Genomic DNA, 24,626 nt, shown 5'->3' with positions numbered 1-24,626 from the left:
TCAAATGGCTAGAACTGAAAAGGTTTTGGTGGGCGTGGCTTGGATATTAATGAAGTTATGAAAGTTTTAATTTTTCTGATACATGTAGTCTATGGGAAGCATGATGACCATGGTTTGTGGACATCTCGACCCTAACCACCTCGACCCCAGTCAACTCGACCCGCTACCAACCTAACCCTGGAATTGGTATATAGGGATAACTTAGCATAACAACTTTTTGACAAAATGTCATGTGACCATGATGAGCTTTGACCTTGAATATACGTATATGTCCATAACTCAGTAACCACAAGTGCTACACCCTTCATATTTGGTATGATGGGAGACCTTATGACACCACATCCTGTACCTCATTAATTATGCGCATATCTAATTCTGAGCAGCTAATAGAGCTAGAGGTCTGATTTTTGGTATATAGGATAACTTAGCAATACAATTTTTTTGACATAATGTCACGTGACCTCGATGACCTTTGACTTTGAATATACGTATATGTCAATAACTCAGTAACCACAAGTGCTACAGCCTTCATATTTGGTATGATGGGACACCTTATGATACCACATCCTGTACCTCATTAATTATGCGCATATCTAATTCTGAGCAAGCCAATAGAGCTAGAGGTCTGATTTTTGGTATATAGGGATAACTTAACAATAAGATTATTTTTTGAGAAATGTCATGTGACCTCAATGACCTTTGACTTTGAATATACGTATATGTCCATAACTCAGTAACCACAAGTGCTACACCCTTCATATTTGGTATGATGGGAGACCTTATGATACCACATCCTGTACCTCATTAATTATGCGCATATCTAATTCTGAGCCAGCCAATAGAGCTAGAGGTCTGATTTTTGGTATATAGGGATAACTTAACAATAAGATTATTTTTTGACAAAATGTCATGTGACCTCGGTGACCTTAGACCTCCATATACATATATCTCCATAACTCAGTAACCACAAGTGCTACACCCTTCATATTTGGTATGATGGGAGACCTTATGACACCACATCCTGTACTCATTAATTATGCGCATATCTAATTCTGAGCCAGCCAATAGAGCTAGAGGTCTGATTTTTGGTATATAGGGATAGCTTAGCAATACAATTTTTTTGACAAAATGTCATGTGACCTCGATGACCTTTGACCTTGAATATACGTTTATGTCCATAACTCAGTAACCACAAGTGCTACACGCTTCATATTTGGTATGATGGGAGACCTTATGATACCACATCCTGTACCTCATTAATTATGCGCATATCTAATTCTGAGCCAGCCAATAGAGCTAGAGGTCTGATTTTTGGTATATAGGGATAACTTAGCAATACAATTTTTTTTGACAAAATGTCATGTGACCTCGATGACCTTTGACCTTGAATATACGTATATGTCCATAACTCAGTAACTACAAGTGCTACACCCTTCATATTTGGTATGATGGGAGACCTTATGACACCACATATTGTACCTCATTAATTATGCACATATCTAATTTTGAGCGAGCCAATAGAGCTAGAGGTCTGATTTTTTGCTCACGTGTTCACACACGTGAGCATATGTCGCAGCGATGTCTGTCTGTCTGTCTGTCTGTCTGTCTGTCCGTCTGTGTGTCTGTCTGTCTGTCTGTTGGTCCGATATCTCAAAAACGGCTGATCAGATCAGAATCAAATCTGGTACATAGATTCAGTTAGCAAATGGCAAGAACTGATTAGTTTTTGGTGGGCTTGGCTCGCATGATTAAGCCTCATTTGCATAATTATGTATTTTATTAAAACTTGTTATAACTTACAAATGAATGGTCTGATTGAAGTGAACGTTTGTAGGCTGTTGCAACAGTGCAATGACAATATCTTTTCAATCAATGTACGATATTGATACATAATTAGGTAAATTGGCATAACTGAAATTAATTTGATGGGGGTTTTGTTGCCAGTGAAATAAAAAAAGCATTACCAAATCTCCTGTTGAGGGCGCTTTACAACGGCATCTTCAAACGGTAAAAAAAGACAAAAAAAGGTATGTATTGACAGAATTAATTGATTAAATTTGTTCAAACGCTTGACACATTCGCAGTCATGTAGATGTATTTTGTTTTGTTTTTTCACTTTGTTGTAATGAATTTATCTTTTTCAAAAAAAGTATGTATTGACAGCGGCATGCGTGATACGTTTTACCCACGAACCCTAGCGCCATAGAGCCAGTCTTACTGTGCTTGCACAATTCGTCTCTCCGCCATCGTCGCGTAAATCAACTTACACCGTCGTATCATAACTTGATAGTTCTTCGCTTGTCTCCACAGCCTTTCTGTGCTGTGAGTACGCTTATCCGGCTATTTGCTGCACAAATTCTGAAGCGTGATTTTGGTGGACTGTCGGTGTGGTGTCGGTAAGTAATTCAAAGAAATCACGGATAATTTATATGTGTGATGTGTTGATTTTATGTCGTGATTTGATGTATGCACCTATGTGCGATACCACGATTTGACTGGGATGCTTTGAGATTACGATTGAGTAAGTGAATAATACGGTACATGCATTAAAAGAATTGAGAGGCAGCGCGAATTGAACTCGATCGCGACTGGGAGCTGTACATAGTTCCGAACTTGACCTTCTTGGAATATTATTTCGTTCGTTTTTACAAAGAGTAGTGGTCTTTGCTATTGAAATATCGACTGATTACAGTAATTGGAAGGCTAATTTCCTGACGGGCAGTGACGGGCAGTGACGGGCAGTAATTAGTAGGACCCCTTTTTCATGGCATAGATTTGTACGGTCGGCTCGATTTATGTGTACGCTGCACTCTCCAAAACCCACGTGGACCCGACAGCGTATCCCTCAGCGTACACGAAAGGTCCTGCACGAAGATTAACAACTTGACTGGTGTCAATATTATTACTATTTCATAAAATAGTCCACGTAAAGATTGTTTTGTGACAATCGACGAGAGTCATAGGCTGGATAGGCTAATTTTGTCATGGCACCCGGCCAATGCAAAACCATAGATTAGGGTTAGGGATTTTAGATAGGGCTATAGTTCTCGTTCTCCTAGATATCGCGGGGACATGGATATTCTGGGTACACTGGTAGCAATGGTGAATAGTACTATTATCGTTTGTGTATAGGGTCTGTTGTGGTGCTCCGAAAGGGTTTCAGGTAATATTTTCATGAAATCGTCATGTATATGTCTGATCATTTACAGACTTTTTTAGTTTCCTATAATGTGGGACAAGCTACTGAAGTTCGATGGTTGGTACTCAGTGGCAAAGACTTTGCTTGGAAAATGCGTTACAATCAAAGGCGAATAAGAAAGTAAATTGAAATTCATCTAAATGTTATCACACTTATGTAATTGGTTTTTAAAGTTAATTTGTTACAGGATCGGTAATTGTAGTTGCGGCAAACAGCAGCCAAATGATAGTGTTGTTTCACAATACGCCACAGGGTATTGCAAGCAATACACGTCTAGAAGTTATGAATATGATCAATAAATGTAAGATATTCTTTTTTACGCTCCCATATATGCATATGTATATATGCAAATGGGAGGTATTCCTACAAGGTGGCAAAATGGCGTCTGTGTGTATGTATATATGTATATATGTCTGTTAGTCCGTCCACATCAAAAACTCCTAAACCGTAGCACCTAGCTACTGTCTTAGTATTTGGTGTACAGGTGCACCTAGGGGTGGAGATGTGAATTTGTTCAAATGAACATGTCATTGCCAAAAATATGCAAATGAGGTGCCAAAAGGAAAAATCCTGCAAATGGCTAAAACTCAGTAAGCATTGGTCAGATTTGGTTGAAACTTGGAATGCAGATTTCTTTAGGTATTCTAAATTATGTATGCCAAAATTGGGATGAAATTTGCATGTTTGTATTTTTAGGGTATTTTTTCCGTTTTTAGTCAAAAAATCTTGTTTTCTGAAATCGTTCATCTGATTGCTATGAAACTTAATGTTCATGTTCCTCAGAATGACGTTAGTCATGCTTGTACAAATTGTATTGATATTGTCATATTTGTAATTTTGGGGCAATTTTCCCAATTTTTGATAAAAATTTTTTTAATCCAAAAACTACTGATTTGATAGCTTTGATACATGTATTTGGTATACAGGTATCTACGATTAATCTCAATATAATGTATTAAAGGTATGTTGAAACTGGCAATTTTTTTTTATTTTTGGGGCAATTTTTGCCTTTTTTGGTCAAAAAATTTTTCTCCTAAAACTTCTGATCTGGTAGCGTTGATATCTAGTGTACAGGTTCCTAGGGTTTATGTTAATTAGATATTTTTAAAATTAGGATGAAATGTGCAATTTTGTATTTTGGGGGGCAATTTTTCTCATTTTTGATCAAAAAATTTGTTTCTCAAAATTTACCAGTCTGATTGCTTTGATATTTAGTAAACTGGTCCTTAGGGTTTTTGTTAATAAGATATATTGAAATTAAGTTGAAATCCGGAATTTTGAATTTTTAGGGCAACTTTGCAAAACTTTCCGTTTTACTGGGATAGCTTTCATTTTGTATTTTAAAGATTTTTGTTTGTAATTTTATACCTACTGGAACTAAGAGTATATAATGTGGTGATTTAGTAAGCATTTTATATGGTAAACTGTATTTGGTGTTGAAATGCGGTAAAAAAATCCTGGCAGATTTTGAAAAAAATTCCAAACAAATGCCAATAAAAAATTCAGCCACAGAAGGTTTGACAAAAAGAAGAGGTGGGAGAGTGGGGAAAAAAGAATGTACAATGGATCGGATAAAAAAGATAATGTACCTCATCGATCTTCCAGACACCATCCCTTGTCAAATGGTCCACCCCGATGTATTTTTGTGCACAATTAACCATGCAGTGTATTTTAGTTTAAGATGTCAAGTTAGGTAAGGATTTGAAAGGAATAGTCAAGTTCACCACAGTTTAACTTTATCTCTTGTGTCATCATCCTTGTGTACTTGGTTAAGTTTGTAAGTTGTTCCAGATGTGGATGCACCAGCTGTTCTGGAAGAAAACAATGTTTACTTTTCCCTGTAGGGTTTCTTAGTTGATGATTGTATGTTGAAATTTCTCCATGTATCTGGTGTATGGGCAAAGTGTAAACATTGGTTGCATGTTATGTATTTCAGTCTATGTCAAATAGTGTAAATGTAAAATCAAGAACAGTTTACTGTGTGCTTGTAAAAGATAACATATTTGTCAATACATAAACTGCCTTGCAGATTGATTTTCTTAAAGATTATCACAGAAGTAGAAAAGGAAAAGAAACTAATCAAATTGCTGTAACATATTCACTCTCAGTGCCTGACAGGCCTATACTTAACTATTTTATCATTACATTCTGCTGTTTGTTATATCTTTATCACTCTCCATGGGCCAAGGCACACTTGGGGTCAATGTCATCACTCTGTGCCAGTCTGTGTATGTCAGTCTGTCTGTATATGTATGTCCATGTTTCATACAATTGTTGACTTGTTTTGATAACTATATGGGAGCGAACAGTGATGTTGTCACTATCTTTTCATTATACTAGTCATACCTGTGTCTAGTATGTGCCCATTACTTAACTCTAGCTATCTCGTATGTTATAGTATTTTGAAGAAAACGGTCCATAGGTGGGAAGGCTTGTATATTGACAAAATGACGTCATATTCATAACTTCCAGACAAATATTGCTTGCAAGACCCTGTGAGTAGGCTACAACTGTAATTGTTGATAGATCAATAAAGCTGTAAGCTGGTAGGAACTCATCAATTAGTGTCTGTGTGTGTAGTGTGGAGATTTCCTGGCTTTCCATCCTGTAAATTTTGACAATTTTCTAAAGTACAGCTTGTTACCTATTTACACTTCTTTCCTGTGGATCATGTTTGTTTTTGCCAGAGAACTTCATGCAATGAAAGGCAACAAAATTCTGATACCAACTTTGACTCGGTTGTGATACGATGTAACATAGGGCAGCATGGTAAGGAGTGCAGTATGATTCTGTGTATGTGAAGTGCACTGCAAAGGGTACTCACTGGTGTGTGTTTATTATGGGTCCACAAAGGCTATGCGATTTTCCCCGCAGCTAAGAAGTTGGTGCAACTTTTTAGGGAAATTTTGGAACAACTGTACAAACCAATTACACAAGTTTTGTAACATGCATATTAATTTTAGTGCCCTTTCTTATCCAGCTTTGAGTGTTGAATGAAGTCATTATAAGGACAAAACGGTAATGTGATGAAATGTCATAGGATAAAGTGATGATAAACCATGAATTCATTTATTATTAATGAAAAGTATACTCTATGTGTGATATAATGAGGTTGAAATGGGTCCTAAAAGATAAACTTAATTTGATGAGATTTACATCCGTGTATTGCCCCTATATTTCATTAAAACAAAATGACATATCCTGCACACATCAAAAACATCAAGATAGCTATTTGAAGAGATTGTTGGACATGGAAGTTGTGTGACAAATGTTAACAGAGCTGTCGATAATGTTGTATCACTGTTCTAGTTAATTATATGGCACTTCATGGAGTCAACAAAATTTATGACAGTGGTCATTTTAATCCTTGATGTCATATGATTTTTTCATTTGCAGAAGTGGTCTATTGATGATTACATCGCCACAGGCCATTTATTAGGACAGTCCAATTAAATCCACGTATTCTTTGTGTGAGTTCATTCACTTTTGCCTTTCTTAGTTAGTTTGTCCATGCAGCTTTTCATTGTGTGTACATTCAGGCATCCAGGTAGATATGTCAGACATGCCCAAACCCATTTTAATTTGTTCTTTGATCCTATCAATGCCATTAGGCAGCCATTATGTTATATTTTCTGGCCGTTCACAAAGATATATCTGACATGCCTGGACCAATTTCATGCAAACTTGCCTTTTTGGGAATGGTGTCGTGTCATCAATGATGAACTTGTTGGTCAATAATTTCCATGAAAAAAATGGAATAAGTTCTTTACATGTTGTAAAACATCAAATCCATCATTTTTGCCAATTTTTCTCAATGGTACAAATGTGTATATTTAACAGGATGAAATGGATGTCTTACTTTTATTTTTTCTTTCTTTAACAGATTATACCAGGAGACCATATACGTGGTGAAATTCACTCACCCATAGGAGGGTCAGCTATAACTTGCCCATAGGAGGCACAATAATAACTTGCCCATAGGAGGCGCAATAAAAACTTGCCCATAGGAGGCGCAATAATCACTTGCCAATAGGAGGCGCAAACAATAGCTTGCCCAAAGGGGTACAACACAATCACTTGCCTATAAGAGGCACAGACTGCCAAGTTGAGGCACAGTTGCCCATAGGGGGTACAGACTGCCTGTAGAGGCGCATTCAAGATCACAAATTGATAGTCAACAAGCATTGGTTACAACATTGCTGATTAGTACTTTGAGCAAACACTGTTGTGGTTCATTTCGCATTTAGATCACAACTGATTTGATATTGATAACATTCAGTATTTGCTTGCAGAAGAAAAAAATAAGCCAGAAAAGTTTTGTCTTTGTCGTCCTGAGTTTGCATTGTATAGTGTTTATATTTAACAGCACACAAGTTAGTGCTCTATCATTTACTTCCTGATAGGAAACAAGAGTATTGTTTACAGGCAGATTATTTGCAATCAAATAGAATTACTTCAGCTACTGAATATATTAGGAAGACTGACATTTCTCTATAATTTCATTTACTTCATAATAAACAAGAACAGTCATACCACACTCTATCATTGTCTACTTATAACTGACAACCCTTATAACTGCCTTTTTCTGTCTAGGTCCAGCTTCCCCAATACAGTTGGACCTAAATTTGGTAGTGAAAGGGTTAAACGTTTGAACTGCACAATATTGACAAGCAATAATTCATACATAGTCTACAATCTCAACAAACACATTCTTACATCAATACTTCAACTTTTAAGGTTTCACTTTTCATAGCATCAGAAGAAATCAAGGAAGCAATAAGTAACATCACTCAAATTATTAATTTCTTTCTACCTATACAAGTGTTTGAATTGACTGCAAGAATTTTATTATAATATTAAGCACACCCATAACACAACGTTACTATACAACTACAATGAGAGTAAAAAAACTGAGCATACATGCAAAAAATGAAAGAAGTAAATTGTACATGCAACGAAAAAGACAGTTGCAAACTCCTCACAGATGTTACACAAAGGTTAATGTCGAAGGTGATGGTAATTGCTTGTTCCGTGCTATAAGTCTAGGACTCTATGGGACACAAGATCATCATCATGCAATAAGAGTAGGTACTGTTGATTATGTAATTGAACACTGGGACAGATATGAGGTTCAAATTAAAGGTGAATATGAAGGCTGGCATATTGTCACTCAAGATGACTACAGGCAGTATATGTCCAGATCTGAACCAGGTAATGCAACTTATGGAGGGGACATTGAAATAAATGCTGCAGCGCTTGCATATAACATTAATATTGCAGTTCATCTTGACACTTTAAGGGGCGACGTCAAAAGATCGATGTTTGAAAACAAACTTAATTGCTTAAGTTTGGGGGTGGGGGGTTTTTGGCAAAATTAATTTCTGTGCAGTCAAAAACGATTTAACATCTTTATGGCACATTTTACGATTTCGAGGCTGATTTTTGTACGCTAAAACCAATCCAGTCACCTGTATTTTTGTTACTTTATAATGGTTTTTCAATTTTATTTAATTAATGGTACATCGGTACGTCGTTTGAAAGAATTAGTACAGGGTATGAGTCCGCAATGTTTTTCAATTTTAGGTCAGTTAAGTTAGAAGGGGGGGTGGGGGGGGGGGGTCTGAGGCCAAACTTAAGCAATTAAGTTAGATTTATTATATTGAACTTTTGATGTTGCCCCTAAGTGAACCATTACAAACTGTTGGTAATTCTTCTGTAACTATACATCTTTTGTATCATGCAATCCGTGTTGAAGGAGAAATTGATAGTGGTCACTATGACTTTCTGCAAAGCACAGAGCAAAATTTGTCACAAGCAATAAGTGTAAACAGTTGTGGATCAGCACAAACAGAAAAATCTTCTATGGCGCAAAATGAACATTGTGTAAATTATAGAGAAATAGAGAAACAGAGAGACATGATTGCCAAGAGAGAAAAGAGACAACAAAAAGAGTTTCGGCAAAGCGAAAAGCAAAGAGATTTAACAGCCAAGCAAAATAAACGAGCTGATCCGCCATACAGGCAAACTGAAAGGCAAAGAGATATGAATGCTAAGAAAACTATGAGAGCTGATGATGAGTATAAACAAACTGAAAACAACAGAAATAGGGAATCAATGAAATTAAGACGGTGTGATGATGAGTACAGACAAACTGAAAAACAAAGGAATGTAATTGCTAAGAAAACAAAGAGAAGTGATGATGTATATAAACAAACTGAAAACAACAGAAATAGGGAATGGAAGAAATTAAGACGGTGTGATGATGAGTACAGACAAACTGAAAGACAAAGGAATGTAATTGCTAAGAAAACAAAGAGAAGTGATGATGTATATAAACAAACTGAAAACAACAGAAATAGGGAATCAATGAAATTAAGACGGTGTGATGATGAGTACAGACAAACTGAAAGACAAAGGAATGTAACTGCTAAGAAAACAAAGAGAAGTGATGATGTATATAAACAAACTGAAAACAACAGAAATAGGGAATTGAAGAAATTAAGACGGTCTGATGATGAGTACAGACAAACTGAAAGACAAAGGAATGTAATTGCTAAGAAAACAAAGAGAAGTGATGATGTATATAAACAAACTGAAAACAACAAAAATAGGGAATTGAAGAAATTAAGACGGTGTGATGATGAGTACAGACAAACTGAAAGGCTAAGGGATTTGAATGATAAGAAAAAGAAACGATCTGATGAACTATTTAGACAAACAGAACAAAAGAGAAACAGGGCATCAAAGAAATTAAGACGGTGTGATGATGAGTACAGACAAAATGAAAGGGAAAGAAATGCAAATGCTAAAAAGACGAAGAGAACTGACCAGCTCTTCAGGGAAAGCGAAAAGATCAGAGATGCCAATATTAAAAGTATTAAAAGAACTGATAAATCATATAGAGAGAGAGAGAGCAAATGAGAGATAGATTAAACAAACTAAACAACAGAAGATGTAGTGCTGCCAAATCTATTGAAGAGCTTATACACATTTTTCACGATGCAGTTCAGAATGGCCCAAATTTTGTATGTGTGTGCTGCCAACAACTGTGGTACAGAGAAAGTGTTTTGAACTACAATAATGTTAAAGAAAAGTTAAACACCTTTGCATCATCTCAGGCTACAGATAATGATATGGCACCATTATGTAAACTTGCTATTCATATTTAAAAGAGTCAAAGTTGCCTCCTTGTTCTGTGGCCAATAACATGTCATTTCCATTAATTCCCCCTGAGTTACAGTTACATCCACTAGAAGAAAGACTTGTTGCCTTACGCATTCCATTCATGCAAATAAGAGAATTACCAAGAGGTAGACAAGTAAGTCTCAGAGGTAACATAGTCAATGTTATAGCTGATGTATCAACTACTGTCTCTACATTACCTAGAACCTTGAATGAATCACAGACAATACCTGTCAAATTTAAAAGAAAGATTAGCTATACTCATGCCTATCAAGTAGAGAATGTCAGACCACTGAAAGTCTTACAAGCAGCTAATTGGTTAGTTAAAAATAGCCCCTTATATAAAGCAGAACATATTACAATATCTACAGATTGGGTTGTTTGCAGAAAAGATGAAAACCACAATTGGCAGGAATTTTGTGAGGAAAATGATGATCACGATTATTCTCAGATGTCTGACAAACAAACATGTAAACAAGATGACAGTAATGACGATGATAATGATAATTGGACTGAAGAAATAAAATTGGAAGATCATCCTGCTGGCACATTGGATACAATGCTATCACCTTTATATGATCAGCACACAGACTCTGATGGCGCTGTTTGTTATGCACCAGGCGAAGGCAATAAACCACTAGGCATATTTCAAGACAAATATTCTGAGGAACTGTCATTTCCAACAATATATTGTGGACAGCCCAGAGAAAAGAAACGCATAGTCCCTGTATTATATAGTACGTTGTGTAAATGGGAACTTCGACACAAAGATAGGAGGGTTGCAAAGTCGATGCCTAACATTTTCTTTAAACTGAAAAAATTACAAATCAAGCAGATTAAAGACAAGGCAACATTATGTTTGCGAAAATGTAATCTGAAGGGCCGTAAATTAACAGCTGGTGAACTTCAATCACCACAAAATGTTGATAAAATTGTTCGACTTGATGAAGGATTCAGAGTGTTGAAGACACTTAGAGGTTCACCACCATACTGGGACAGTGCAAAGAAAGATATATTTGCCATGATACGCCAACTTGGTATTCCAACATTTTTCATGTCATTTTCATCAGCAGAGTCTAAATGGATACATCTATTGAAAATTCTTGGAAGGACAGTTCACAACAAGGAATACACAGATGATGATGTATTGAACATGTCTTGGAATACAAAATCTGAATTGATAAAATCTGACCCTGTTACTTGTGCTCGGCACTTTGACTATTCATTTCAACGATTTATGCATGATTTCCTAATGAGCTCACATCATCCAATTGGTGAAATACAGGATTACTTTTACAGAGTGGAATTCCAACAGAGAGGATCACCACATATACACATGCTTGTATGGATTAAAGATGCACCACAATATGATGAAAATAGTGATGATGAGATCACAAAGTTCATAGATCAGTATATTACATGTTCAAATGATACCAGTAATGAATCCTTCGCTGAATTGATAAATTATCAGATGCACAGACATGCTAAAACCTGTAAGAGAAAAGGCCAATGTGTTTGCAGATTTGGATTTCCTGTACCACCTATGCCAAGAACAATGATATTGCAGCCACTGCCAATGGATACTGATGAAAGCACAGAACAGATCCTTCAAAAGCACTATGAAAATATCAAGACTGTTGTTACTGATTTACAATTTGGAGAAACTCTCTCTTTTTCTGAATTCTTAAATAAACTACAACTTGATGAACAAACGTATATTAATGCAATACAATCATCTCTTACATCAGACAAAATATTCCTCAAGAGGTCACCAAATGAAATAAGAATTAACAGCTATAATAAAATCCTACTCAAAGCTTGGAGAGCAAACATGGACATTCAATTCATACTAGATCCATATGCATGTGCCATGTACATCGCATCTTACATTAGCAAAGCTCAACGTGGAATGAGTAATTTGCTCAGTAGAGCTGTGGAAGAAGCAAGGGAAGGGTGTCACGATATCAGAGAAAGTGTCAGGCATATAGGAAACAAATTCCTTAATCATGTTGAAGTTAGTGCTCAAGAGGCTGTTTACCTTGTTATGCAAATGAGACTAAGAAGAGCTTCACGCGGCTTCATATTTATTAACACATCACCCCGTGATGATAGAGTTATCCTATTGAAACCTCTTGATGACATACAAAACATGCGTCCAAATGCTACTGACATAGAAAGTGATAGCATCTTGAAAAAATATGAGAGGCGCCCAAAAGCTCTTGAGAAATTGTGCTTGGCAGACTTGGCAGCATGGTACAGCTTTCAAAAGTTAAAAGATAACCGGCAAGATCATTATCAAGATAATGATGACTTGTACAAAAGTGATAAGAGGATGATGATGATGAAAATAAAACAACATATCAGATACGTGGCCTTGTGTATAAAAAACGCACCAAAAGTAAAGTTATCAGATATGTTCGTTTCCATAGGGAAAAAGACAAAGAAAATCATTACAGAGAGTTAATAATGTTGTTTTATCCTTGGCGAAATGAAAATGAACTCCTTGCAGGGTGCAAAACATACTATGATCGTTACATGCAAGTGAAATTTGAAGTAGATTCAAAAGAAAAGGAGTACAATAAAAATGCTCAGGAATTAGATCAAGCTATTGAAGCAGTACAGAACACAGCCATTGATATGTTTGATAATGTTGCTCCAAATACACAACATCAGGAACAACAAGACATTTTAGAAGGCTCAAGGCCAAATGACACATTTAGTATGTTTGCACCACGTGATGAAAGTCATTGTCAATATGACATCGGACAGGACATTGGCATCAGTACTAATAATCCAATTATTGAAGAACTTCAACAACCACGAATGGCTGATAATGAATTATATCCACTTTTACAGAAACTCAACAAGAAACAAAAAGAAATATTCTATCACATAGTACATTGGATGAAAACAAGGACAGAGCCATTGCATATTTTTGTAACAGGTGGCGCTGGTGTAGGGAAATCTCTTGTTCTCAAATCATTGTATCAAGTACTTTTAAAATATCTTTCAAGTCTTCCTGGTGAAAATCCTGACAACATACACTTATTACTAGTTGCACCTACTGGAAAAGCTGCTTACAACATTAAGGGTACTACAATTCATTCGGCTTTTCAAATTCCTGCATCCCAAGGTTTTCATTATAGACCACTGACATCAGAAAGACTTAATACTCTGCAAGCAAAATACAGGAACTTAAAAGTCATATTCATAGATGAAATCTCCATGGTTGGTAATGGTATGTTAAATTATATCAATCTCAGACTACAACAGATACTGGCCAACAATAAAATCTTTGGTGGTGTCAGCGTCGTTGGTTTTGGCGACTTATATCAATTAAAACCTGTCTTTGATGGTTGGATATTTAACGACCTTCAACATGATTATGGGCCATTGGCTGTCAACATCTGGAAAAACCTGTTCAAGATGTTTGAATTAACAGATATTATGAGGCAAAAAGATGACCAGAATTTTGCTAAATTACTCAACCGTATACGTCAGGGAAAGCATACATCTGATGACATAAAAGTTCTGCAAACTCGAATAGTCAGTGTTGATAAAGAAACTTCATCTATTGATCAGTCAACAGTACATCTTTATTGCGAGAACAGACGTGTTGATGACCACAATGCAATAGCATATGACAGACTTGCAGGAACAAAAACATGTATACCTGCTACTGATACTGTAATTGGCGATGTCTCTGAGACCATAAAACACAAAACATTAGGTATTGTTGTCATGCTTCCTGCTCAAAAAACAATGGGATTAGTTTCTAAATTATCAATTGGAACAAATCAGCGTATTGAGCTTTGCATTAATCTGTCTGTAAATGATGGATTGATAAATGGTACTCCAGGAGTAATCAAATATATCGATGGACCTGATTTGGATCATGTTACTATTCTATGGATTTTATTTGATGACGATTGTGTTGGCAAAAACCTGCGAAGAGAAAAACGACACTTAATACACGACAGAGTATCTCACAGATGGACGCCAGTTTTACAGATATCACGGCAATTTAGAGTGGGAAGACACAAAAATGCAGAAGTTGTTAGAAAACAATTTCCACTCAGACCAGCTAGTGCCAAAACAATACATCGTTGTCAAGGTGATACACTTAACAATGTGGTTGTGGACTTCAGTACAGCAAGCAAGAGAAATCAGTGTCATGTACACTATGTTGCTTTAAGCAGAGTGACTAAACTTAGTGGTCTCAACATAACTTCATTACAAGAAAATCAAATATCAGTTAGCACTGATGTTACGCAAGAGATGCAACGCATGAGAACCCATTCCATGTTACAACTCTGTTTCACATTACCATATATTATATCGAACAGATTCATTGTTACTTATCAAAATGTGAGATCTCTTCATTGCCATTTTCGAGATGTTGCTAGTGATTTCAGCTTAACTTCAGCTGATGTACTAATTTGCAGTGAATCAAGACTACAAACCAGCGATCACAATGATGATTTCAAAATAGCAGACTTCAAACTTTTCAGACACGATGATAAAAACCCTCAACACAACACCAGGCCATATCATGGTATGGTTATGTACAGCAAAGAAAACACTCTTGAAGCTACTCCACAAACACTGCATTGTTTTAATACAGATTTCTTAATTGCAATACACAAAACAACATTTGGTTTAGTTCAAGTTGTTGGTGTTTACAATCCACCATCATCACCTACATCAAACTTACAACATGCTCTCCTTCAGCTCATCCATACACTTGAGTACAATCTACCAACCGTTATCATTGGTGATTTCAATGTTGACTTACAAAAGCAAACAGAGTCTACAAGACAACTAACTGAACTTATGACAAAGCACTTCAACTACACACAAGTTATTGAGCAGTCAACAACAGACTATGGATCATGCCTTGATCACATTTACACTAACATCCATTGCATGCAAAGCGGTGTACTTGAGTCATACTATAGTGATCACAAACCAATATGGATTGCATTGTAAAATAGAATAAAATCAAAAAGTGCGGTCATACTAATTACTGCCCGTGACGCATGCCCGTAGCTGCCTGAGGACTGCGCGAGTTCTTTAAAAATATAAATGGTTTTCTGAAAGAATGTGTACATGGCGTTTATATGGTGATATCACTTTGGCCTATACAGTACAAAGCACAGTACCAATCAATTGCCCTTGCTATGCCAGATACAGTGCCAGAAGCCAAAGAGATTCGTAAATAAAAAGGCCTTTGTCGTTGGTCTGTCGTAATTATGACCATGATCTTGATCATATAACTGCTTCAAAGACTTTAAAACTATTGGCAAAAGTTTAAATTTACAGACAACTGCAATATCTATGAAAACACGTGAGCATTTTCAGTTCATGTCTGGTTGGTATATAGGGATAACTTAGCAATACAATTTTTTTGACAAAATGTCACGTGACCTCGGTGACCTTTGACCTCCAATATACATATTTGTCCATAACTCAGTAACCACAAGTGCTACAGCCTTCATGTATGGTATGATGGAAGACCTTATGACATCACATCCTGTACCTCATTAATTATGTGCATATCTAATTCTGAGCCAGCCAATAGAGCTAGAGGTCTGATATTTGGTACACTGGCATAAGTATTTGATAGAAGTTTTATGCAAAACTACCAGGTTGAAAGGATGACTTTTAGTACCATTTTAACAAATGTGCCAATTATTCATTAGGTAGTTGCAGATCTAATTTTTCTTTTGCTCTAATGCTGCCACTTGTGTCGAAACCCGGTCATCGCAGCGATGTCTGTCTGTCTGTCTGTCTGTCTGTCTGTCTGTTGGTCCGATATCTCTAAAACGGCTGATCAGATCAGAATCAAATCTGGTACATAGATTCAGTTAGCAAATGGCAAGAACTGATTAGTTTTTGGTGGGTGTTGCTTGCATACTTTTTGCTCCTTTGCATAATTAGTGATTTTAGAAAAAATGGATATACATTAAAAACGACTACACACAATTTGATGAGATTTGCTACAAATGTTGATCACACCAAAATATATCAGCAGTGGGGACCATTAAGGGGTGACATGAAAGATAGTTGCTAATTTGCATATTTTATGAGCTTTCCTAATTAGGGATATATTTCTGATTTTACTCGATCAAAATCGACCAAACTTGGTATGTATATTAAAGATACTATGATGTAACATTATTGAAAGTCATTGAACAGTTTTACTTCAGCCAATTCCGAATTTGCATATTTAATAAACTTTCCCAATTAGGGATACATATCTGAATTAACTTGATTGCAGTTGTTGAAACTTGCTATATACATCAAAGATACTGTGATATAACATTATTGAAAATCAAAAGACATTTTTACTTCAGCCAATTCCCAATTTGCATATTAAATAAATTTTCATAATTAGGGATATTTATCTGAATTGACTTGATCAAAATTGATGAAACTTGCTATGTACATTAAAGACACTATAATACAATATTATTGAAAGTCATTAAGCATTTTCTCTTCAGCCAATTCCTAATTTGCATATTTAATGAACTTTCCTAATTAGGGATAAATATCTGAATCAACTTGACCAAAGTTGACAAAACTTGCTACATATATTGCAGATACCATGATACAACATTATTGAAAATAATTGAGCATTTTTACCTAAGCCAATTCCTAATTTACATATGTAATGAACTTTGCTTATTTTGGATCTATACTGGGATTTACTTGATCAAAGTTGGCAAAATATGCTATGTACATTGATGATTATACCAGGTTAAAACAATATCAAAAGTCATTTCACATTTTCATGTCAGCTAATTTATAATTTGCATGTCTAATGAGCTTTCACAGCTCGGCATCTATGGTTTGAAGGACTTGGCCATAGGTATTACACTTGCTATATAAAGTGGTGATACAATGACAGCAGTAAAAGAACTTTAATATTTCTATTCCAGCTAATTACATATTTGTATACTTCATGACCTAATCGACGGTGATTATTGTTCATTATGTTGATCATAATACTTTCAATGAAGTTGCAAACATGTGGCAAAGGTTCAAGTTTACACATAACTGCAATTTATAATGAAACACGTGAGCATTTTCAGTTCATATCTGGTAAAGAAGAGTAAATTACCTTTTTAATTATCTCCAACTTGATACGTTATATTAAACAGTAAGCTCAGTAGACGACTTACAAGAAGACAGGTCTAACAAAAATGTATGCGAGTTGGCAATACTGTGATTTGCAGTACCATTCAAAATATGACAGTTTCAGCTACAGGATCCCAATATTTTTCTGTTAAAAGTTTAAATAAGTTGCTAGCATTTACCTGTAGCAAATAACACAAAGTTAATACACAGCATTGCCTTTTGTATTATGTATAGGTAAATAATTGGTGGAAGTTAGATTAGTTTTGACAGTAATTTGATACATAAAACTTTGGGGTACGGGGTAAATTATGGCCCTATTTCATGAAAACTATAGAAGATATTGCATATTGCTATATACCATTTTCAAGAAAAATTAATCACATTTCTAATGTTACCCAATAACCCAGGTCATGTTAAACAGTTGGCTCAGCAGATCACGTACATGTACAAGAAGACAGGTTTGACAAAAATCCATGTGGGTCACAAAATCGTGATCTTGTGGTACCCTTCAAAACATGACCGTCACAGCTATTGAGTCCCTATATTTTGTCTGTTAAAATCCTAATTCTTATTCTAGGGATCCCAAGACTTCTGAAAATTACAGGTTTGTTATCCTGTGGGGTGGGGGAGGTGCACGTAGACGCCCCCTCTAGCCTCGGCCTAATAGATTGTTAGTAATGCTTGCTGTAAGGTAAGACAAGGAGGAATAGACAATTTTCAAAATACGTCTTATCAAAATTATTTTATCGAAAAATATTTAAAAAGTAAATTACAAAAATAGACAGTCGTCAATAATATATTTATTTGAAGGACAAAATGGCAATATGACTATGTGTGCACGTTTTAAAGTCTTCTTTTTAAGGCTGTGCATTAGTTCATTACATAACAATAAAATGCCCATTCATGATATACCAATGTAGCAAAACTTGCTATTTTAGTGACCAGAGAATATAATGCATGGTAAATACCCAATTTTGACATTTATTTTCTTCTTCAGCACATTGCAATTAGTAAATAACATCCATAAATCTGTTTGATTTGCTTCATAAGGAGGAAACAATAGTTATCGTATTTTCTTCTGGTTAAAAATACTGAATTACCAGAAAAAATCGATTTAAAGTTATCAAATTCTAGGACGTCATATTTGTTTTACAAAAACCTTATGCATTTTAGAAAGACCGGTATCTCATCTTTCTAAAACTATAAGGTATATGGCATTTCAAGCCAGTTTACTTCATCAAGGAAAGAATGTTGTACCCCTACCCCTAGCTTTTGCCCACCCCATACAGATACACGCAATTCAAAATTGACTCCAGAGAAGTAGTGTATTGTTAAATATCTAATGTTAATACTTTTTTCTTGTTCAATATGTGGAAATAAATAATTCAAACACGAAAAGCTGTCAAAATTTTGCTTAATAAAAAGTAAATCACAATTGTTACATGGTATTTTGCGTAAAACATTTCAAAATTTTCAAAAAAAATCATTTAAAGTCGTCCTATTCTATGTACACAAATTAATTTTGCTAAAATTTGGTGTTGTGTTTCTCATAAAGAGCAGAATGTGAGCTTTCCAAAAATGTATGGTCTGTGCTATTTCATGCTAGTTTACTTAATGTAGGGGAGGATATAGTACCCCCTACCCCTACCCATTTTGCGGTACATGCAAATCAAAAACCAGCCCAGATAGGTAGTGCATCTCAAAATATCCAATGTTAACATCTTTTTTCTTGTTCAGCAGGTCCTAAAAAAAAAAAAAATACCCATGTAGTAGGGATGTTTGCGGGGGGGGGGGGTGCACGGTGGGCCTCTAAAGCCCACGGACTGTAGCGACTTTGACCGTTTTATCCCTTCCAAAATCACCCTTGAATAAAATGCAGCTCCAATTTGCAACATATTTGCACGCGCCGACGACTACAGGGCGACGAAAAGAGACTTTGAAGTAGACGACATTTATGGAAATGAGCTCGGAATCTTATGGGGCGCGAAAGGGCTCATAGGAGGAGCGTGCGTGATGTCATCGGCGATACACGAACATCTGTGACAGCCTACCAAACCATTGCAGTCTATGACTGCAGTTCTGCACGTTACGACTCTTTAATGCTCAGTAGCATAAAAATAATTAACTGTTGTTCAGTTGAGTGCAAAAATCACTCAAGAAAGAACAAATGGAGTCAGCTTTTACCGTCTTCCAACAGAACAGCTTTTTCAAAGACAGTCAGTGGCTAAAGAAAGTCGGGCGAGTTTTAAAATCTGTAAAGATACAAGGTTATGTTCTAATTCTTTCAGGATGATTGTTTTATAAGGGATTTCTGGACTCTGATACCGATATAAGACGATATCACACAATGCGGTTCGTATCTTGACATTCTGAGTCAGCATACTATCGCCGGTTCTAACCAGATAAATATTAATATTGGCGATTTCGGGACTCTAAAATCCGGAGACGAAACTACACAAAACGTCTCTTATCTTGACATCCCGGGTCTGCCAAATCTCCGATATATAACCAATAAATATAGGCAATTTCGGGACTACACCTGGTAATATTGATATTACAATATACTAAAATGACTTCTTGACTACTGTGTCTCGGTACGCCGGATCTGAGAAAGCGCAGATATTATATTTACCCGATAAATATCAATTGCGCCGGGACTCCTAGGCTGTTATCGATACCAGACGATCTTAGATTTACTTGCACTGTGTGGTGTCGGCACGCCAGGTCTGCGAAATCACGGATATTTATCCGATAAATATTGGCGACTTTAACTCTGATACTAGACGATACTTTGACGAATTGTGGGTCAACATCCGATGTATATCGCAAATTTCACCACCTAAGGGACTGGACATAAATTACAGGGGGGGGGGTGGGCCGTGTTTTTTGAAAAACCGCTGCGTAAAAAATAGTGACCCTTCAAAAGTTCATGCACAAAATTAGTGACCCTCCCCCTTATCCGTGCATGAAAATAAGTGACCCTCCCCTAGTACTCAATACCCCCCCAAAAAAACCGCAATGTGTTAAAGACCCCCTTCTGACTTGCTATACTTTTTAAGTCGCCCTCCCGAAAGGAAGGCAAAATGTGGCCGATATAACGCGTTGTCCAAAAAATATCAAATCATATGTGTGTTATTCATGTAAATGTACTTTGCTTGAAGTGGCAGGAAAAAGTGCAAGCCTGTACAAAAAATGTAATTTTTAGATTTTATCGATAATGTTGATTCACTATACATGTAGTCACCTATAAGAAAACTACGAACGTGTATTTTCCAGTATAAAACTAGCTATATCTGTTCATATACAGATGTTTAATAACTGATATAGATATACTTGATTAGCTTGGGTTGTTTACAAGTGCACATGTGAACAAGATATTTGATTTTGGAATTTCTGTCAAAATGTTGATCCACTATACATGGTAGTCTATGACAAAACTATACATGGGAGTCTATGACAAAACTGTCAAAAAATTTTCAGAATTAAAAATTTGCACTATTTGTGCATATATGGACCCTGAATAATTGACATAATTGTGCTTGATTAGAAGAGGGTGGTAAAATGTGCATCTGTGTACAATAACTTTGTTTTTGGAATTTCGCATAAAATGTTGATCCCACTATAACATGGAGTCCATGACAAAACTGTAAAAAAAAATTTTCAGAATTAAAAATATGCACTATTTGTGTATATATGACCCTGAATAATTGACATAATTGTGCTTGATTAGAAGAGGGTGGTAACACGTGCATCTGTGTACAATAACTTTGTTTATGGAATTTCTCATGAAATGTGGATCCATCATACATTGTAGTCTATGAAGAAACTATGAATAATTTTTTTTAAATACAAAACTTGGCAAATCTGTGTATTTATGTATGCTTGATTATTGATATTTATGTTCTTGATTAGACTAGAGTGGTTACAAGTCCATGTGTGTGCAAGAAATTTGATTTTGGAATTTCACCGAGATGTTGATTCACTATACATGGCAGTCTATGGTGAAACCCTATGAACAATTTTTTTCCAATACAAAAATAGGTAAATCTGTGCATTTATGTACACTCAATTATTGGTACTAATGTTCATGATTAGACTAGAGTGGTTTCAAGTCAATGGTTGTGCAAGAAATTTGATTTTGGCATATCACTTAAATGTCGATTTACTACACATGGCAGTCTATGATGAAACTATGAATAATTTTTTTCCAATACAAAAATTGGAAAATATGTGCATTTATGTACACTTGATTATTGGTATTAATGTTCATGATTAGACTAGAGTGGTTTCAAGTCAATGGGTGTGCAAGAAATTTGATTTTGGAATTTCACTGAAATGTCCATTCACTATACATGGCAGTCTATGGTGAAACCCTATGAACAATTTTTTTCCAATACAAAAATAGGTAAATCTGTGCATTTATGTACACTCAATTATTGGTACTAATGTTCATGATTAGACTAGAGTGGTTTCAAGTCAATGGTTGTGCAAGAAATTTGATTTTGGCATATCACTTAAATGTCGATTTACTACACATGGCAGTCTATGATGAAACTATGAATAATTTTTTTCCAATACAAAAATTGGAAAATATGTGCATTTATGTACACTTGATTATTGGTATTAATGTTCATGATTAGACTAGAGTAGTTTCAAGTCAATGGGTGTGCAAGAAATTTGATTTTGGAATTTCACTGAAATGTCCATTCACTATACATGGCAGTCTATGATGAAACTATGAATAATGTTTTTCCAATACAAAAATAGGAAAATCTGTGCATTTATGTACACTTGATTATTGGTATTAATGTTCATGATTAGACTAGAGTAGTTTCAAGTCAATGGGTGTGCAAGAAATTTGATTTTGGAATTTCACTGAAATGTCCATTCACTATACATGGCAGTCTATGATGAAACTATGAATAATTTTTTTCCAATACAAAACTTGGTAAACCTGTGCATTTATGTACTCCTAATTATTAGTATTAATATTCACGATTAGACTAGAGTGGTTTCAAGTCCATGGTTGTGCAAGAAATTTGATTTTGGAATTTCACCAAAATATTGATTCACTATACATTGTAGGCTATGAGGAAACTACAAATAACTCATAGGTTATCTGATCCTAAATTGTTATTCAAAGTTGTTCGACCTGAAGCTTCCAGTTGTTATTGATGACACTATGCACTATTCTGAACAGTTTGTATTCTGTCAATGTCCTCAAAAATTTAAAAAATGTACATACAGCGACATGAACGTTTGACACCGACCTATACCCAATGTATTGTCAATGGGAGAATGATGTCAAATAAGTAATCTCCCAAATTGTTATTGAAAGAGTCATTATAGGGGACAGTTATGCACAATAGTGTTTAATAAGTAGAAATCATGACAACTTAAATCAATGTGGATGCTTGGATCATCAATACATTGTTTATTATAGCTGAAATTTGCGCCCGAAGGGCGCGCCGAAAATGGTAATGGCAGAAAATGAGTGCCAGGAGGTATTTTTTCTTTTTTCAGTATTCCATAACGTGCACATGTAATTTCAGCTTTGATGCATGAAAAAAGGTGACCCTCCCCCATAGGCTTGCACAAAATTTTATGACCCTTCAAAAATGCTTGCGCGAAAAATGGCGACCCACCCCCAAAAAACACCGCCCACCCCCCCCTGTAATTTGTGTCCAGTCCCTAACAGATCTGACAACCCGACTACCTCTGTCCGACTCTTAGTTCAAAATAGCATCCCTGGCCGGTAGTCAAGAATACTGTATGTTTAACATTATAAGATTTATTAATGCACGAAAAACAATTTTTACATGTAAAGCATTTTTTTCATTAAATGTCCACATGGGACTTCGTCGAGAGGGCCGATCGGATATCATCGGAATTAGGGAGGCACTTGCACAAATTACATTCTTTACATGTGAACATTTATACTTGGCGATCGGGACTTGAACAGAGGACATATCGAAATCATCGGGAGTTTGGGCTGGTCTTGTATGAAATACATTCCTTACAACAAGCTTTAGGACGATTCTATTTTTTTAAGTAGCGGGCAAATATCCATTATATCGGCAATTTCATCACTTTGTAGATCTGAGTAAGCCCGACTCCCTAAGTTCTTCACCAGCTTCGAAAAATAGACACTATAATGGATTTGTCAAATCGGGAATAAATATTTTCTGATACATATCGGAGATGTTGCAACCTTAAAGATCTGGCCAAGCTCGACTTGCATGGTAACACATGCAATCAGTAAATCCTTCAACATCATTCACGAACCAAAAATTAATTTTAAGCTGCTGATGAAGAAAATGTTTTCCAAATGTAGCGTTGAAGGATCGCAGGGTCACTCAGTGTCTCCAATCCAGTTCGGGGTCTGTACAAATACAAGCACAGTGACTCCCTCCGCTGAACCATACACAAAATGCAAACAACCAAGATATGATCGATGTGTGAAGTTGCTTTCACATTATTACATATCTTGGTTCAAATCAGTATGGTTTGATTTCAGTCAGGGAAAAGTAATACTCGATTTCAGAAATATCTCTGTCCGAACTCTCCATAGTCGTCTTACGAACACGCTGAACTGTACACATACAGTACTCCTCCACACAGTAAGTAAGGCTACCCAATATTCTCCATGATGCGTACACTTGGAGATCACTCACTGAACTGAAGCAAATTTCCTCTGTACACAGAACAGCTCGGTCCTTATTTCAAAATCCTGGGACCATAGTTTTGGTAATCATAATTCTCTAATTTCTCACTGTGAATAATGAGAAGATCAACCCCTTTTCCACAGAGGAGATAGCAATTTTGTGATTTTGTCAACATAAATTTTTGACAGCCATATGCAATATTATCAAGGAAACTAGGGAATAAGATGCATCTGTGTTGGCAAAAGAAAGGGTATTGATTTTTTTGAATGTTTTAAAACAAAGGAAATTTACACGTCTGACAGGTGGTATGATGAGACCATCTTAGTTGCTGATATCTTTACTTTGACAAGTGTACAATTTTTAGCACCTTCAAACATTGAATTCTTATTCAATTTACTCCTGAATTTTAAACATGATCAATAATTTTGGAACATTATTTT

The 24,626-nt window shown here is 35.8% G+C and overlaps 2 protein-coding genes and 1 long non-coding RNA gene across 3 annotated transcripts; all 3 read left to right on the top strand.

The window, feature by feature from the left end:
* The first annotated feature begins 2,063 nt into the window (after nt 1–2,063).
* Nucleotides 2,064–7,509, top strand: LOC139118447 (uncharacterized). The gene is made up of 3 exons (XR_011548713.1): nt 2,064–2,396; nt 6,596–6,669; nt 7,083–7,509. It is a non-coding gene; the product is annotated as an uncharacterized lncRNA (long non-coding RNA).
* A 1,552-nt stretch (nt 7,510–9,061) lies between these two features.
* On the top strand, nt 9,062–10,120 carry LOC139118812 (golgin subfamily A member 6-like protein 22). Its single transcript, XM_070682289.1, has one exon. The coding sequence runs from the start codon at nt 9,062–9,064 to the stop codon at nt 10,118–10,120; it is 1,059 nt and encodes a 352-aa protein (XP_070538390.1).
* A 286-nt stretch (nt 10,121–10,406) lies between these two features.
* On the top strand, nt 10,407–12,845 carry LOC139118811 (uncharacterized). The gene has a single exon (XM_070682288.1). The coding sequence runs from the start codon at nt 10,407–10,409 to the stop codon at nt 12,843–12,845; it is 2,439 nt and encodes an 812-aa protein (XP_070538389.1).
* The last annotated feature ends 11,781 nt before the right edge of the window (nt 12,846–24,626 follow it).

The sequence above is a fragment of the Ptychodera flava genome, chromosome 19 (genome assembly GCF_041260155.1).
Source record: "Ptychodera flava strain L36383 chromosome 19, AS_Pfla_20210202, whole genome shotgun sequence".
NCBI lineage: Eukaryota > Metazoa > Hemichordata > Enteropneusta > Ptychoderidae > Ptychodera > Ptychodera flava.
The sequence above is the reverse complement of the archived record's forward strand: the minus strand, read 5'-3'. Positions and strand labels throughout refer to the sequence as shown.

What these genes read in the sequence shown, in the direction of transcription:
- LOC139118812 (XM_070682289.1), top strand. Translation starts at nt 9,062, where the DNA reads ATGGCGCAAAATGAACATTGTGTAAATTATAGAGAAATAGAGAAACAG.
- LOC139118811 (XM_070682288.1), top strand. Translation starts at nt 10,407, where the DNA reads ATGTCATTTCCATTAATTCCCCCTGAGTTACAGTTACATCCACTAGAA.